At 41.2% G+C, this 18,489-nt stretch overlaps 1 protein-coding gene and 2 non-coding genes across 8 annotated transcripts; all 3 read left to right on the top strand.

The window, feature by feature from the left end:
• The first annotated feature begins 279 nt into the window (after positions 1-279).
• trnak-uuu (transfer RNA lysine (anticodon UUU)) lies at positions 280-352 on the top strand. The gene has a single exon. It is a non-coding gene; the product is annotated as a tRNA-Lys (tRNA).
• A 2,848-nt stretch (positions 353-3,200) lies between these two features.
• On the top strand, positions 3,201-3,273 carry trnak-uuu (transfer RNA lysine (anticodon UUU)). Its single transcript has one exon. It is a non-coding gene; the product is annotated as a tRNA-Lys (tRNA).
• A 646-nt stretch (positions 3,274-3,919) lies between these two features.
• On the top strand, positions 3,920-18,039 carry c6h21orf91 (chromosome 6 C21orf91 homolog). 6 transcript variants are annotated; one of them, XM_028984870.1, is made up of 6 exons: positions 3,920-3,969; positions 4,845-4,907; positions 6,333-6,466; positions 14,787-15,305; positions 16,758-16,820; positions 17,048-18,039. In XM_028984870.1, exons 3-6 carry the CDS (start codon positions 6,340-6,342, stop codon positions 17,212-17,214), a joined length of 876 nt encoding a protein of 291 aa, XP_028840703.1. In that variant the 5' UTR covers positions 3,920-3,969; positions 4,845-4,907; positions 6,333-6,339; the 3' UTR covers positions 17,215-18,039. The 6 variants fall into 6 exon arrangements, with proteins under 6 accessions (XP_028840703.1, XP_028840698.1, XP_028840702.1 ...); XM_028984865.1 differs by lacking the exon at positions 3,920-3,969 and adding an exon at positions 4,052-4,136; XM_028984869.1 differs by lacking the exon at positions 3,920-3,969 and adding an exon at positions 4,145-4,406.
• The last annotated feature ends 450 nt before the right edge of the window (positions 18,040-18,489 follow it).

The raw sequence follows: 18,489 nt of genomic DNA, 5'->3' as shown, positions 1-18,489 counted from the left end.
GAGCCAGAAATGGGTACATGAGTACAGAATAGAGTGGTGAGACCTACAGACCGGTTAAAAAAAACAATAATAAAATATAATAAAATAAAAGTGTCAGCATGGCAAATTGAACCATAAAGAGCATTCTCAGATCAGAAAACCCAGAATTAACTATAGATACCCCAGAAATTAGACTGGAAATTATCTAATACAGCTGGAAATACATTAAAACTGAGACAATGTAACTCTGTTAACTAGTCTTGGCAATGTTACTGATTATTTTTTCCTGTCTGTACAAGAGCCCGGATAGCTCAGTCGGTAGAGCATCAGACTTTTAATCTGAGGGTCCAGGGTTCAAGTCCCTGTTCGGGCGGCAAGTCTATTTATGGTGGATTTTAAAACTGAAGGCGAGTAAAATCTACACAGGCTGGCAAAATGAATGACGTTGCTGGGTACTATGAAAAATGTGTTTTTTATCTTTTTCATACACATCTCACAGGAAGGGTATTTTGCCATTAATAGGATCATTAGAATTTTATTCTGCAAACAACTACACAAGGAAAGTTTTTGGTGCTCAAGGAAAGTTCAAAGTTATATATATATAAAAAGTGAGCATATGAGACGTAATATCAAGTAACATTAAATGTGAGACTTTTCACAACAAGATCTGAAATATTTTTAAAAATTAGTAATCGCATTGTTTTTAAAGGCATCTGTCTTTGGAAAAGGTATCTGATTTCCAGAAATCTGGAGTATATATGTATAAAGATGTATCATTTTCTCAGGTAAACTGATGAACACACACATACTAACCTGTTCTTTGTAAGATCTACTTCAAAAGAATGACTCATCCTGATTCATCTACATCTGGTGACACATATCCTGATGTATCAGCTATACAGCCCCAAACCCCAGTGGATTTCACCAACTTTAAAAGTGGTCTTCTTGTTATGATTTACAGATAAATTAGGCCGTTCTCGTAGTCAAATTCTTTCCTCGCTTAAATTAGACTTTTAATCTGAGGGTCCAGGGTTCAAGTCCCTGTTTGGGTGGGAAGTTTACCGTTTGCTAATTTTCTCAGCAATCAGCAATGTTAAGAACCATGTAAGAACACAAATAAATGTAATTATCTAGCAACATGTCAAAGGTAAAAAGTATGCAGAAGTGTAAATCTATAAACAATTATGTATAAGTTTGTATAAAGCATGCTTTCTCAGATTCTCTTCTGATACATACACTTATTCTTTGTGAACCGACTGACTACTTCCTTTAATCTGGTGACATGTGTCCTGATGCCTCAATGATAATTATTTTACCTATGCTTAAATATTTCCACTTAAGAACTATGTAGCATGTATTACCAACACGTGACAAACAGAGGAGAGTCGGTGACATTTCATCAACTAAAGGAGTCCTCCTGATTGTGCTGAACTTCTCACACCTTCATAATTATTTACATGTGAATTAAACCAGTCTCATAATTATTTTCATCAAAAAACGCCTGCAATTTATGGCAAGTCAACTTTGCGACCTCTTTCAGGCAAAAGCAGCCCTAATCTAAACCTGGAATCTGTACGGCGGCCTGGAGTGAGTAGATGCCTTTATTCTGGAGAATTGACTAAACTTGCCCGTCCAGCCCGGAGACGACTGTGCCGTGCGAGGCAAGCCGGGGCCTGTAAAAATCCTGTCTCAGCTAGCATGAGCGACGTACCGCCGGGGAGTATGCATGGTTCATGGCACAGCAGGTACGGCCGCCTGCAGAAGGCTCATCGCAAGAATACACACACACACACACATATATATATATATATTTATTATTATTTTTTTTTTATTATATTTTTATATTATTATTTCATTTTATTTGAATGTGTTCAGGGGGGCTGTATATGGAGTTATATATAAAAATTATATATACACACACACACACACACACACATATATCATTTTTATTTTAATTTTATAACTATTATTGTGTGCTTTCCACTTCCAGTACAACTGTGAACATTTCATTTATTTTATTGCTGCCATAAATGTGACATTTTCTAAAAACTTTACAATATGAGATAATCCATTTACCAGTCAAACTGGCACCATCTTCAGGAACTCTGTAGTACTCTGGTACAGTCAGCTGTGTTGTTGTGTTCAACCTTCAGTGATGTTTGCTTGATTGTTTCTGGACGCCCATACGTGCAGTTCCACAATCAGGTTATAGGTTTAGTTTCGGGGAAAAAAAGCAAAGTGTTTAGCAGTTAACTCGTAGGAGGAACCCAAAATACGCATTTGGATTTGGACTTGATGGATGGACTTGGTATTGGTTGTTGTTATGTGGAGTCTCAGTTTAAATAGCATAATATTTTGGTGCCATTCAAAAGAATGCATGCGAGGATACTACAAAAAACGTCCAAAACGTCCAAAATGTCCAAAAAGGTTGACTCAAAATATCTTCTGACCAGAAGGAGGCACTATAGGATCTGAGTAAAATAATAATATAACAATGTAGGCATTCCTTCAGGCATTACTGCATTTTTGGTCGTTGCATTTTAAACATATTCACACTTTTTATTCACTGTGCTGTGTGGGGTTTTTTTGTAGTTGTTCAGTTAACAAGCGACAGCGAGGAAGCTGCTTATTATCCCACAACCAGATGAAAGGGTCTCTGGCAGAGTGAATTTGGCACAGGATGAAAGAAGCAGCACCGATCAGCTCTTGCACTGTTATCGCCGGCATTCCTTGGTTAGTCTTAAACAACAGTCCATGCCATATGCGTCCCATATAGCTCATATAATACTATATACAGTACAGGCCAAAAAAGTTTGGACACACCTTCTCATTCAACGTGTTTTCTTTATTTTCATGACCGTTTATGCACTTTTTGTTAAGTACATAAACCCACGTGTGTTCATTCATAGTTTTGATGCCTTCAGTGAAAAATCTATCTGTACTGTATTCTATGTGTTGCTCCCTGATGTTTATCATATTGTATTATACAGACACATAATGAAATTGGTTCAATATAATATAATATGCGGACAATAATTTACATTTATTTATGTCTCTTGTTGTAATGTGTTTGTGGCCAGAGGTAAATTATTATTATTATTATTATTATTTGTAAGCGTTTTCCAGCCTTTTACGTTAAAAAAAAAATCTCGCAGTGAGGCGCAATAGTCTGAAACAGGTCGTTTTTTTCATTAGCGCCCCCTGGGCTCGTTCTGTCCAGAGCCCGGATAGCTCAGTCGGTAGAGCATCAGACTTTTAATCTGAGGGTCCAGGGTTCAAGTCCCTGTTCGGGCGAAACTTTAATTTAGCTTCCGTGTATCCCGAGAATACCAGGTTAGACTGATGTGGCCTAATTTACTCCAAATGTTCTGCTTTATTTGCCGAATTCAATACATCATGTTGTAAACCAAAACTAGGAAGTGAATACTTTTATTTGAGTATGTAAACAGCGTCGTTCACATCATTCACTGTTTACAGTGGCTTTGTATGGACGGAAAAGTTAAGAAAAAAAACTCTCCTTTATTTCTGACCCCCCCCATCTATCTAATAGAAATAAACCGTAAACCTGTATACCCAACGCAGGTGTTCTATAAAATAGTCGATTACGTGCAATATGATGGAATTAGATGAGTTTTCAGATATTGTGTAGAATATTGCCTGACCCGATCCTTTTTCCACTGTAAAACCATATATTCGTGTGAATGTTCATCTGACGTAAGTTAAGGGGAAAGTTTAAAACAGGACCTCCACAGCCTTTCACGTCGTTCTACAATCGCTGCTGTTTACCCTCAGCGTGCGCCAACAGCTACGTTTCGAGACGCTCCGCGGTGAGGACGACGAGGGGTCCTCCCAGATCACGCGTGACGTAATTTGGCACGCCCACGTACTATCAATGGATAAATATGTCACATCTAACATTTCAATATTTAAAACATATTCATAGGACGCAACTGTAGCTCCCGCGACGCACGCAAATGGCAATCGTGCACGGTGTGTTGAACGAGCGCCCCCTCCGTTCTCACTTGGTTCGGTCCGGACGCGGGGGACTTCCCCCCCCGCCTCCCGCGGGCCGTGCTCCGCGACCGCGCCGCTGCTCTCCGAGTCGGACGGAGGCTTGCGCCGAGAACCGCGTCCCGCCGTCCAGCTGAATGTCTGAGGTAGCGCCGCGCCGCGCCGCGCCGCCGGCGACGTGGCTCTCCGCGTGATTTGTCCCCCTTTCCCCCGCGTCGCCCGTCCCTTCAGCCGTCACGCCAGCGACGCTGACCGCGGGGTTTTGGCCAGTGTCAACTTGTGAGGGTATAACGGTCACGACTCGTCGCGCTAGCGCACAGTTAGCCGGGATGCTAGGCTAGCCAGAGAGTTTGTACGAACTCTTTACTTCCGACCAGAGCTGCTCGGCTTGTTAAGTAACGCGACGTCTTGTTCAGGTAAATGGTTCACGTCGTAGTTTTATTTCCTGCGTGGTCGTGGTCTGGTATTATACCGAGCAGGGCTGATTACACCTTCCCACGTTGGTCGATGAGCTCCATTGGATCTGGAAATGGACAAGTAGTAAGAATTTTTGTTTGTGGTAAATATTGGTTTCGTTTTTGACTTTAATAATGTTGTAGTAAGCATGCGTATGTCTGGAAGAAAATGGAATAGTCTGTACGTGGAGGGTAAGGATGCTTTATTGTGTTTTTTTTTTTTTCATACAATTTTATGTAGAAGAATTCTAGGTTTGAGACTGTAAGGTGAAGGTGAGAACCTGTTGCTCGGATCTCGTAATGCTGTACCAGGATAAGTTGTTGTAAATAGTCCAGACCCCAGTGAATGCCATAGACCCTGGACTCTAGTATTCATCCTCTTCTCTCCTGTAAATTTAGGTTCTTCTGAACCTCCATGGGCGCTGCCATTGGTTTTATCGCACTAGTTTGGACCCCTTTATGGTGAGTACTGGAAACATATTCCTTAGTTTTCTTCTGCTTTTCTTACTTGAAGTAAAACGATGAATATTTTTAGGGGGAAAGAAGAAATTGAATTTGTTATTTCTGAATGAAGAGCTTTTGTGACTCATTTTAAGCTCCTTGTTAGTGTGTAAATTAGCATTAGCCTGTTTATTAATTCCTCTTTTTTTCGCCTGCATGTTCAAGAGACAGATGTATGTTTAAGACCTGTGTGTGTGTGTGTGTGTGTGTGTGTGTGTGTGTGTGTGTGTGATGTGTAATGAGTCAAAATACATTTTGAACATCCTATCACACATGGCAAAAGTTTGGACACACCTTCTCATTCTATGTCTTTTCTTTATTTTCATGACCATTTACATTAGTAGATTCTCACTGAAGGCATCAACACTATGAACACATGTGGAGTTTTGTACTTGACAAAAAAAGGTGAAATAACTGAAAACATGTTTTATATTCTAGTTTCTTCAAAATAGCCACATTCTCTCAATGAGCTTCAAGAGGTGTTGGAAAACCTGAAATGTTTTTCCAACAGTCTTGAAGGAGTTCCCAGAGGTGTTTAGCACTTGTTGGCCCCTTTGCCTTCACTCTGTGGTCCAGCTCACCCCAAACCATCTCGATTGGGTTCAGGTCTGGTGACTGTGGAGGCCAGGTCTCCACTTTTTGTTAAGTACTTAACTCCACATGTGTTCATTCATAGTTTTGATGCCTTCAGTGAGAATCTAACAATGTAAATGGTCATGAAAATAAAGAAAACGCATTGAATGAGAAGGTTTGTCCAAACTCTTGGCCTGTACTGTATGTTGATGCTGTTTCTAAAATGTACAACATTGTCTCGGACAAAGCCCCCCCGTTTGCCAAATAAGGCATTCTGAGTCTTCCTTTAGTCTTTTTTGCCCTCTATTGTGCAAAATTCAACACACCCTTGCTGTCTTTTCTTTGAAGAGGGAACCAGTTGGCACGTTGTGTAGAATGACTGACTGTGACCGGCCATAATATTAAGACCACAAAACATGCAGCCATTCAGTTGAGCAGGTTGTTCATGTCACTGCTATATTTATGGTATATAATGCCTCTTTGACTTCATTGCTCAGTCCTAACAATGAGCAACACATGGGGAAAAACCACTGACTATAGTATGAACTACATTTACCCTTTAACACTAAAATGTAATGGTGACATATTCTCTGTATTGCTCGGTTAGTACTGCATTGTCAACATTTATAATGTTAAATTAGTCAATTTGAAATACATTATCATCCAGCACTTGGGTCCATGTGGATTTTGTTCTCAACGCAGCTTTGTCAGCATCCGTCCATTTACATTTTAAGTGTGTTAACCTGCTCCATTTGTGGCAGTGTGGAGGTGTTTGACACTCACTGCAGCCCACTGGTTTCGCTTCCTTTTTAGAAACACCATGGATGAAGAGGAGCAGTTTGTGAACATAGACCTGAATGATGACAACATCTGCAGTGTGTGCAAACTGGAGACAGACACGGGAACATTGTCATTCTGCCATATTTGTTTTGAGCTCAGCATCGAAGGTGAGAAGGCGAAAGATTGATCTCAGGAACTAGACATTTAAAAGTGTTGGACTGAGTTACCGAGAGTTACATTTTCTTTTCTTTTTTCACTCATACGTAATTACATTATATATATGTAAAGCCACACCAACATACATTTCTTTTATGGATGATGGTAAAATGAACAGAAGTCCATTAAAGTGAGCGAGGAGCCTTTGGCTCCATCAAAGAGAAGATTATCTTGAACATCACTAACAGTGCTCTTGTGGCCCTCTGCTTGTTGCACCACTTCAGAATTCCAGTGTTCGTCTGAAGTGCACGTTTTTAATGGGATTGCAGCTTTTCAGATTGGCAGCTACTTTTAAGAGAATTCTTCATGTTACTTGCAGGGAGAAGAAGACTAGGGCCATTTCTTGCCCTATAAAACACATATATTTTATAACACTGTATATAACACTGTATATATTTTGTTCTCTATATTTTATTCAGTATTTCTGCTTGTCTTTCTTTTCAACTCTGTTTATTGCACTACTGTACTGTTATATTATAAAAATTTTACTGTGTATCAGCTGGCTTCTGCATTGTACAACACATGTTGTATCTTTTGGACCTGTTTGGTCAACTCATTAATAATCTGTGCAAAAGTTCACATGAGATGTCATCAGTGCATGGAAGCTGATATACGTCATCAGCACAGTTTGTCCTTTGTCACGGATTTCTTCTTTGCCATCTTTGAATAGGAGCTATCTGTTTTTTAACTCCATGTTTTTCTTTAGCTAACGCTGAAAGTCTGTCTGACTGCACTGTCTGCATTTCCCCACATCGACTGCAGAACAAAGGGAGTCATGCAGCTTGTCTGCTTTGGTCCTTTCCAAGTGAGCAGCTCATGCAGAAAAGCAGGGGCATGAGAGAACATACTGGTAGCGTCAGGCAATTGCTGCCTCGTTATCCGAGATGAATATTCATGAGCACGGTGCTCTGCATGCTTATGAATGTTTAAAGACGAAGAGATGAGAGGATCGCAGCTGACTTCTCTCCAGCATTTGCAGGCTGATAAAATGCACAGTCCTACGGCTGATTCACCTCCGCAGCCCACGTTTTTAAATTTTTTTTTTTTTCTGCAGAGAAGGTCAGGCCTCTTAAAGCATCGCTGCCTTGACTTGGACATGTCATTACATTCCACGTACTCACACTCACGCTTCTTTTCAGCCATTCATCACTCTTCCTACATTTACCACCAGTTTGCTATTCATATACGTTGCTGAATTTTATAGCAAGCTTGATAATAACATTCATTTTTATATGTAAATACAATGCCAAAAAAAAAACACATTTATAAGAATCACTGGATTCATGAATTGAATTGAACCAGCTGCCATTTTTATATAACTGACTTAAGCCTGGTTTGTAAAAGCTTGCTTGTGAAGAGGCATTTTCAAACTGCGTTTCTCTGACTTACACACACACCTGTTCAGCCCACCGCAGTTAGTTCTGCTTAGCAGATGGCAGATTTGGGACCACCCCTTACCCCCATGTTGACACTTTGGCAATGGGCTCGGCTAGCACCAAATATTGTCAACAAGTCTGGAAAATAATTCTCACCCGTTCCATATCTGTATTTGCTTAATCCGTATCCGAGTCGTCAGTGACAGCCCATTCAGTGCTTAAAAAAAGGACTTTGTGTGTTAAGTTGAGTTACGTTGGCACAGCAGACTTTATATTTATTACCACAGTCCTCACAACAATGCAAAAACAAACATGTATGTGTGCATGGGCAGACATATTTTTACTAGATGAGTTGCCGAGAGCGCAGAGGTTATTTTTATGTTGCCGTTATTCCCGGCCTTTACTCCCATCCTGTCGCTTTCTGCAGAACACCTGGGTGATAGTGCCTGCTTGTGCATGTTTGCCTCTCCCAGTGTCCTTAGTGCATGTTCTGCATAGGTGCCCGACCTGTCAGGTACCCTGGGCCAACCTGGAAGCCACGGTGTGCCAGACAATGGCGCTATTTGGACGTGCCTGGTTGTTTGATCCAGTCATCGGCCGTTAACTGTAGAGGCTTGAGTCTGTTCTTGAACGCGGCCGAGCGGGTTCTCTAGAACTGACAGCAACAGTTCCGCTCTATTGAAAAAGCATTGTCTCATCCCGTTACATAATAGCGGAGGAATTTTTGCCGGTGGACCAAGCCGATGCGACACAGGACGTCATTGTGGTGAGGGAATGCTCCGGAAGAAGCATGGCTGGTGGCTTCTGTTTACGTGCATACAGAAGCATCTGTGCATTTCATTTATTTGAGGGGAAGTGTTTTCTCCTGAAGTGGGAACAGCGCAGATTAAATGTGGCGACACGCTGTTGGGAGAAGCGGATCTGCAGAGTCGGCCGTTACATTATCAGACCCATAGGTAACACAGCGCGCCCCATCCTATCTGTTCTCGCATTCAGCTTTGTGTGGCATGTGAAATACGTGAGTTTGCCAGATTCCAGGGGCGCAGAGCAGGAAGGTGCTGCTGTATTTAGTGCTGATTGCTCAGCCCCTTTACTGTTTTCTGTCCTAGGTCTGTCAAGGATTTGCAGTCGGCCCTCTTCAAGTGTAATTTTGTTTATATCCACCAATTAGATTAATAAGTAATTGCAATATTCATATTAGTGTGTAATTAACTGTAAATTGCCATTTGTTATTTTACCTTTTGGAGATTTAAGCACTGTTGCAAGTTTTTTATTAATATGTAGATAACTGTGGGTATAAAGCTGACTAGTAATAAAGCTAATTTAGTTGTCCCAAGAGGCACCTTGTGAAGAGGCAGCAACCTTCTGATTACGGGGCCGATTCTTTCCACTGCCCCGATGATTCTTAGACACAGTACATACTGTAACTATAACTGCACTCTGTCTTTAACTTTCTTTAAGTGTTTTTTCGTTATTTGTATTTTTGTAGTAAAAATTAACACTACGTAAGATTTGGTGGTCCACTTAAAGTCAGTCACTGTACACGTACTTCCTTGGGGGATTTCTGTTCTCAGTATGACCTCTTCTTGTGTCTGTCATGTGTCTACATTTCCTTGGGGATGATGCAACATTGAAAATGTCACACATCTCTCAGTTGTAATACTTGTGGACAGTGCCTGACCTCTTAAGCCTGATTTAACCTACCTGTGTCTCTAAGAGGCTGATTCACAGCCGCACGTACGTGTGTGAAGGAGAGCAAGAGACTGAATCTGTATGAGTTCTGGTGACTAAGCTGCTTAGCCAGTGAGAGTGTAATCTGCAGACGTACTCTTTTTAAACTCATGTGCATGTGCCAGTGTTGTCTGTTGGATGTGGAGGTTTTAATGCATTTTATTACTAAAAGTTGTCACGCACTGATCGGTTTATTTTGCTTCAGGCCTGATGGTGATGTGTGGGTTAAGGGTATTTTAGAGGCTTAGAGGTCACTGAGCACTTAGGGTTAGGGCTTCTACACATGTAAACTTCAGACATTGTATATTGTTTCAAAATTAACTTTATACATAAAAATAATCTGGTAAATAAAAAGACAGAAAATACTTGAAGGTAGGGAATATGCATAATGTTTTAAGTACCTACATCTTGAGCACAACTGCAAAAAATGTTGCTTTAGAATGAGTCAGTAATCTGTATTATCTATTCATTTGGAAAAGGCCTCACAAGTTCTTTTATTTTTACTATGCAGTCTGGCATTGAGTTGTCACCGATTGCATGCAATGTTTCAAATGTTTTGCAAAAATTTTTAATGCCACTTACTTTGATAGTCACAATGTTAAAGCACTTCTTGCAAATTGACTTGTCCACATCTTTTGGTTTTCCTCGTTCATCTGATATCTGAAATACAGTGCTCTTGCTTTTTACATTTTCTAGGAAGCTTGGTGCTGCATAATTATGTTTATTATGTTGATTATGTGTCTCATGTAAACATTGGGTCCTCCAGGTAGACGGTGTGGGGTTGCCCGCTGCAATGCCTATTGAAAATTGTTCTGCCGGTGGTTTCCGTGAAACTAATTTAAGTATCAACACCAGTGCTAATAGATATCAAAACACAAAAATGATAAAACTGAACCTACCTATTTGCAAAATGAAGTCTTCGTTGACTTTCTGTGGCAGCCTTTTTCCACATAATGATACCTGTGGAAACATTATGAAATGACTTGTCTTTCACCCAGAATTGATAGAATGCAAGGTGGACACCCACATACACACATACTCTGAACTCCCAGCTAAAAATAGGTGTCTCTTTTGAGAGTATGGCCCAATTCCAGCCCAAGCGGAGAATCTCATTCAGAAGAATTATACCAAGGACGCGGTCCTTAACACCATACTTTACTTGGTTACAGTTACTTGGTGTTTGTTTTAATAAAACTCCACTGGTATGTAACCTAATGAGTAATAGTAAAGACTTGATGAAATTCTACAGAAAATTCTTTCCTGGTTTTGTCTTCTTAAGAACAGAATGTAACACTATGCTTCTGTGGTAGGTGAAATAGGATAACAGAAGTAGATGTTGTTTTTATTGTTTTAATAATAATAATAATAATTTCCAATTGCACCACTAATATTTTTCTTTGAGGCGATATTACGTCACGTTCTTGGGGTAATGGGGACGTTAACAAATAAACGTGGGGATTCAAAATGCAGTGAAATATGGCCAAGATTTTAAAGACACAAATAATACAAAAAGAAAGAATTCTAAAACAATAATGACATTGGATGAATGCAAGACAGACAAACGGATCGGACCAGCATAAACCACAACTTCTCCCGACGTTTGTGGGGGTTCACGCCCCAGAGGGGAGCGGTAACAGTGCGAACTGGGAGTGCCATGCTCGGGCCGACAACGTGTGTGTGGCAGGTGGCAGCGGTGCACTTCTGGTTTGCGATCCCTCATCGAACGAGGTGGAATAACTGCTAAAAGCACAGGCTTCAGTCCCAGCCAATAGGCAGATGCCACCAATCAGGTCCCCAAACTGCACCAAAAAGAAACACAAACAGCAACGAACCCACATACATATGCAACACAACCTTTCATTTGTCTGTTTTTCCCCCAGTGTTAAAGAATGCTGCTTGGCCCCTGTTGTGTGTGTGTGTGTGTGTGTGTGTGTGTGTGTGAGTTTACCGAAGGTCTTTTCGTCTGGAGTAGGAATCTGAAGTGTTCCTTCCGGCTCTCTGTTGCCAAGAACAAGCCTGGATGATTGCAGGGAACAGGATGCAGGTAGTGGTTCAGTAATTTGTGTTTTTGTGTTAGGAGGCATCTGACTGGCTTTTGAATATTAGTTCAGCTAAAAAAATGGAGAGACTCTTAGTTTGTGGCATAAAATGTTTTGTGTTCTTGTATCCTAAATGTTGTCACAAAAAAAGAACATAGCTTTCGGACACCATGCATTAGGCTTCCTGTAAGTGTGTTGGCTTTAGCTGATTATTGTAGTTGTGTGACTGATGAGGAAATTCTCTTGGCCAGCAGCCTCACGGTCTTCTTTGAAATGGTGCAGTTAATGAGAATTTTGCTCACATAGGAGGTATAGTGGCCACTTCCTCCAGTTTAGAAAAGGAGCCTTGAGGGTGTTGGGGGAAATTGTATGATGGTTGAGAAAGAGAGCTTTTCTCAGTCAATTACAAAAACTATTCTGCATTGCATAATCATTACATTTACAGCATATATCAGACGCCCTTATCCAGAGCGACTTACAATCAGTAGTTACAGGGACAGTCCCCCCCTGGAGCAATTTAGGGTTAAGTGTCTTGCTCAGGGACACAATGGTAGTAAGGAGACTAAAAATTCCTTCTTCAAGGGGTCTCCGATTCCAATCATGTCTGTTCTCCGTTGTTGTCCCTGGCTGGTGGAACAACCTGCCCTCCTCCACACGACTAGCCGAGACTATCACCACTTTTAAGAAGAAGGTGAAAACCCTCTTATTCCAAAAATATTACAGACAAATCTAACACTTACACAAGCACATGCGTACACATTGAATAAACAAATACAAAATGTATAAATACATTATAATTTTTCTTAGTCTAGCACCCAACAATCCCCGAGCATGCTCTTCAATGACAAGTCTAAGCCTTATCAGGGCTCTTAGTTTGTAAACTCGATATTCTATAGAAATCGAACGAGAATTGCTGGTGTCTTCCTATTGTAAGTCGCTTTGGATAAAAGCGTCTGCTAAATAAAGTAAAGTAAAGTAAAGTAAGTGGGATTCGAACCCGGGTCTTCTGGTTCATAGGCGAGTGTGTTACCCACTAGGCTACTACCACTACCATACCACTACTACCACTATCATTATGATCATAATGACATTGCTTGGTGATTTTCTGGCGGTGGCATAAAAAAATCTAGTTAAAAAGTAGTTCCAGTAGCATATGAGTCTGCATGAGTGAAAGTGAAGTGGTTGTCATTGTGAAACACTACAGCAAAGCACAGCACACGGTGACACAACGAAATGTGTCCTCTGCTTTTAACCATCACCCTTGGTGAGCAGTGTGCAGCCATGACAGGCGCCCGGGGAGCACCTTGACCTCCCGGTATTCGAACCCGCAAGACCTTCTGATTACGGGGCCGCCTCCTTGACCGCTAGGCCATCACTGCCCCCTGAGACAATGTTCTATGCATTTATCACTGTTCTTTCATCTGTACAGTGAGCCTAGATTTCCTCACCGACTTTGAATGTATGAAAATGCAAAACTAAAAACACTCTACATGCGTCCATGTCTCCTACACACGCACGCACAGCTCTCATTCTTCCCTGCCCTAATTTAGTGGAAGGTTGTTTAGACTGAGGTCGTCTCCTGAAGCAGTCCACGACCCTCGTGTATCTTCTGATATTTACAGTGCTGACCGACAACAGGATGTCATCTGCGGGCCTTAGGTTTTCAGAAGGTTTGGTGGTTCCTGTGACTATCACAGTTTCTGTTGCTCATACCCACGCTTTCATTATTCACACACTCAAGATCTTCCAAGTCTATACTGCTCTTCTGCTTTTGCTCTTCTCAACAGTTCTGATGCTGTTAGATAGGTTTGCTCATGTGTAGTTTTGGTGTGTAGGTGTTGAGTGCACAAGCACTCAACCAATAATGTGCTCCTTAGGACACAATGCATGATGTTAATTGATCAATTTAAATAATGTACTTGCCCCTTTATTATTATTATTATTATTATTTTAAACATTATCTGAAGCTGTCCCCCCCCAGTGCACATTGTTCAGTCAACTGTCCTGCTCTTTGATTGTATTAAGGTTCATTCGCTTAAAGGGATTGACTCATTGTCTGTAGTAGGCAGGTGTCTCTTCAGATGACTGAATCTGTAGACCAGTCTATTTCCTCTAATCCTCTGTGCGATAAGCAGCTTTTGGCTTTGGAATGCTTTTGTCAGCCACTGGCGCTCTGAATCGCTTTATACGACCGCACAGGTGATGCCCTGGAGATCGTGCTTTCAGAAACATGCTTCTTCAGCAGATATTCTTCTTTGGGATGGAGTCATATCCCTTTCTTTCCCCAAACTTGCCCATAGCCATTAACATCAGAAAACCTCAGTTCCATGGGATAAATGTATTTTTCGTGTTTTATTCCCCCTCTCTCTCTGGGTGCGCACTTGTGTACACAATGCAATCGCTGCCTCTGATTGGCTCATGCTGACATGCTTTCTTGACTTATTATTACAGTCACCTCATAAAAAGGGCGGTACGTTGATGCATAATTGGGTATTAGCACAGTAAGACAATAGACATGGCAGCCGAGGGAGTTGGTGACACATCACACATGTATGGGCATACTGTACTCCTGACACAGAAACAGCACGGTGACCTGTAAAATCTGCAAGTTGGTGTTGAACAGTACAAGATCAATACACGGCCATCTGAAATCACTTGCATGGATGATGTTAGCACTGCAGGGAACCATCTCATCTCCGAGGACTTTAGAGTTAAACCTCTGACTGATTAAACAGCAGATCCCTCCACTGCATCTGTGTGATTACGTCATCAAATGACTTGTCAATTAGACTTTGACTTTATTGATTGATAAATCGATCTGAAAATATCTTATGCCCTATTGTGCAAATAGTCAAGGCTACCAAAAACACTGGTGACGTGCAGTTATTTAGGCTCCATTCAGCCAATCAAATCTCAAATTGTAATCCCACATTATTATTATTATAGACCATTTTTTCTTTACTCTTTTAATCGGAGCCGTCTCTGGAATGTATGTAGGTAAGGTTTCTGGTGAGTATACGGCTGTGTGTTTTTATAGGCTTCGGTTGAATCACTTTTGAAACAGTTTTTGACTGGAATGTCTCTCATGAGTACAGTTCTGCTATAATTGAGCTCTCCTTTGACAGGTGTCTGCAGCTCCACTCTGCTCCACTCCAGATCCCTTCGTGGCCACCGCGACTGCTTTGAGAAGTACCACCTTATCGCCAACCAGAAGCTGTCCAGTGCCAAGTCGTCTCGTAGCGCCTATGAGGGTGTAAAGCGTGCCCTCAGCCAGCGACTGAGCCGCATTGTGCAGTACGCCCAGAACAAAGACACCCAACCTGCAGGTGATGGACTCCGAGGCTCAAAGCACCAGCTCTGGTGCTACAGTCAGCCAGGACAAGGAGATCGAAAGCTGCTGCCCCAGTCGGACTCCCAGGTGCCCCGGTACGCACCAAGCTGGAATCATGTTGGTGACATTACAGGGGAGGTCGACTGTACCAAGGACGTGCTGGGGTGCAACACAGACGAGGATGAGGACCTGCGGTTGCTGCAGGAAGGTTGGGAGGGGAACCGGAGGGTGGCACACTGGAACACAACGCTGCAGACAGCTGATGGTGCCGGAGTCCGGCCCAGAAGGCATCCTGTACGCAGCCAGGAAGAATGTGAGTGGCGCTTGACCATTAAGGGTGTCATACAAAATTACAGACTTCTTAAACGTCCCATGACACGAAAATTCCACTTAACATTATTTAACATTAATGCGAGTTCCCTTAGCCTGTCTATGGTTCTGCAGTTGCTAGAAATGTCGACGGGTGACAGGCCAGTCTGCTCCACTATTCAGAGAGCAGCAGCTTTTTTTTTTTTTTTTTTTAAGTTTCTTCACACAAGACTCTGAACAACCAGTGGGTTCGTTTTATTACGCCGACAAGACTTCCTAAAAAGCCAGACCCACCCTCTCTCTCCTCTTTGTTCCACCTATCTCCTTATCATTTAAAGCTTCATGCCAAAACAGCACGTCCTGGGGAAATCTCATTGTAATTCTGTACCATGGCTGAATTTCAGAAAGAGACTTCAGATACAGGATTAGGGGACCAAAAAAAAGCTTACAAAATCAGCATATCATGGGACCTTTAAATCATTAAACCAAAAATAAAGCAAATATATACACTATACACTGTTACCATTGAACAGGGTTCAACAAAATTAGTTTGCTATCTTAATGGTGTTGCACAAAGATCTTCAAGGTTTTATTCATCCATTTCATAGTCCCTTTCATAGTCCCATTAAAAAGAATATAAACTGGAACTGGGCTGGTAAAAAAAAAAGTAAGCAAGCAAAAAATGCAAGCAAATGTTTATGTTCAAAGAGAGAACATAAGACAGACATCACTGGGTAGTGGCTCTAGATTCTGCACTGACAGTATGTAGCAGAATGTGACTGTTAAGGAAAAATCTAATTAAATGGTGAGTGATTAAAGTTAAAGTGTAGCGAGTCCAAATAACATGCATTGATTGTACAATGTACTGCTTCATGAGTGCAGTGTGGCAGTAATGTATTGCAGGGTAGTGATGAGATGCATATTTCCAGTAGTGTAAACAAAAGATTATAATGAATGCGTGCATTCTATAGCAGCAGTCATTTCATTTATGGCTGTGGGGTTAAAACTTCTTTAGTCTGTATATGGTGTGAGGGAATAGTTCAGGTTAATCCAGGTGATGCAGGAATTTACCCTCCTATCAGCCCTCCAGATTTCATCTCCTATTTCAGTTAAATGAAACCGAAAAAATAGAATGTTCATTGTCGTTCACCTTGTTTCCACTGTTATTAAGCTCTGATTCAAACACAGGTCTCTTTAGGTTTTGTGATATGAAGGGACCTTTTAATCTAAAATATTCTCCATTACTGTCCTGCTGTCTTTTTTTTTTTTTCTATGCTTTATTCTGTGTTCAGTAGGAGACTCAATATATCAAATTGTGCATCATATCAGCAAGGTTTCCAGTACGTTTGTGCCAACTCAAGTCCTTGAGAGGGATATCATCTTCTTTGCCGTCTCATGTTTAACATAGCCTTGTGTGTGTTTCAATAGCTGATTTGTGCGTTTCTTCTGTTGGCAGTGTTGAAAATGAGCCTTGATGAGCTCCACCAACTGAACGGACAGCTGCGGCTGCAGATACAGAGTAAGAAGCCCTGAGAATTTACCCCTGAGCTTACTCATTCACTGCACAGAAAATGCATCTCATACTATCTGAGCGATGAGCTTGCATCTCCTTGATCACATCACTGCTGTGCTTTATGTGCAGTTGCACTTTGGCCAGCTATCAGAGAAGACATTGATCTCATTGTGCTCAATATAATATAATTATTATTTTTATCTAATGTACAGTATTTCTGTTTCTATATGCAGAGGTGTTTGAGGAGTTGACTGAAGCCGTGCAGGAGAAAGACTCTCTGGCCTCGGAGCTTCATGTCAGACACATCGCAATAGAACAGCTCTTCAAAAACTGCGCAAAGCTGCCCTGGCTGCAGGTCGGCAGGGCCGGGGTGAAGGCTGGCAACGCCCACACAGAGTGACTCAATCTAAAGGTTTGGAGGTGTGTTGCAGGTGTACCAAATGCCTTAACACCCCTGCTTTGCCCATTGAAAGCGATGGCCTTCAGCCCCTACGACACATGCAGGGCTTTCTTGGAGCGCTGCATCCCTGTAAGCAAGCCCACTGTGCGCACATGCCTGGAGCGCCTGCTGCATGCAGCCGTCATGGTACAAAAAGAGACTTGTGCTTGAGTGGGTTCCAGTAACAGACGTTGTGAGCTGTGCTCTTTGACCTGTCGAAGATATTTAAACACTATGCAGAATTCAGAGTGTTTTATCTTTTTTTTTTTTTCTTCCTTTAAATGTGTGACATGAGCTTATACCCATTTTCATACATGTTGTTCACATTTCGAAATATGTGTGGTGTGATAGCGTTATTTTAATGTTCTTTTGAAACCTTATTCTTTTTTAATATTTATTGGGCTTTTACCCATGCTGTTTGTTTTCCTCAGAGTGGTTTGTAGAGGCTGTGTTTCTCAGGAGATGTTCCTGTTCTCCTCACAGGGCTTGTTGACTGGTTCTGTTGTTGCTGTGGTAACTGTTCCTGAGATGGGAGTTTCTTCTGTCTCCCTACTTTTTTTTTTTTTTTTTTCATTTTATTTTTATCACTGCAGTGGAACTTAATGGGTGTAGACTCAAGGTCAGTGTTAAATCACTCAGAAACTCTGTTACTGAAAACGTCCTGGAACATTTGGGTTTAGTGGATTTAATGAAATGTGCCATGTGAGCCTAGTAGTGTTTTGGGTGGACGATGACAACTTTAGGTGCTTCATTTTGTTTTCTTTTAAAGCTGTTTACAAGTTTTTTTTTTTTTTTTTTTTTTTTTTTTTAAATCAGAAAAGCACAAACTGGGCCTTAACTTGAATAAGGGACAATATTGAATACTCCTGACATCAGCGTATTGCCCTATTTGCTAAACCAAAGTGTTTTTGCTGGAAGGCTAATAATTATCAGTGTTTATTTCCTAATTTGGTCAACCATACACAACCATATTTTCAGATAATTAGATAGAGGACAAAACAAAAAAAAAACAGATCCTATAACCATACAGCAGTAGAAGATGTATGCTACTGGGGTGTTTCTTTCCTATAACGATTATCCCAATTCATAATTCTCTGATAGATAGAAAACCATTCCTATTGTACAGTCTGGATGTTTTGTCATTTTGTTATCGTTGTGCAAAGTCCTAGAATAACTGAATTATCCACCAAGTAATAGCTGTCTATGGTTGGATTTGTATACAGTTTGGCTTTTACA

The sequence above is a fragment of the Denticeps clupeoides genome, chromosome 6, assembly GCF_900700375.1.
Source record: "Denticeps clupeoides chromosome 6, fDenClu1.1, whole genome shotgun sequence".
Taxonomy (NCBI): domain Eukaryota; kingdom Metazoa; phylum Chordata; class Actinopteri; order Clupeiformes; family Denticipitidae; genus Denticeps; species Denticeps clupeoides.
The sequence above is the reverse complement of the archived record's forward strand: the minus strand, read 5'-3'. Positions and strand labels throughout refer to the sequence as shown.

Bases quoted from the DNA above. Each gene is read 5' to 3' on its own strand.
- c6h21orf91 (XM_028984870.1), top strand. From the start codon at position 6,340: ATGGATGAAGAGGAGCAGTTTGTGAACATAGACCTGAATGATGACAAC. The intron at 6,467-14,786 runs GTGAGAAGGCGA...CTCCTTTGACAG, and splicing joins TTTTGAGCTCAGCATCGAAG to GTGTCTGCAGCTCCACTCTG. The intron at 16,821-17,047 runs GTAAGAAGCCCT...TTCTATATGCAG, and splicing joins GCTGCGGCTGCAGATACAGA to AGGTGTTTGAGGAGTTGACT.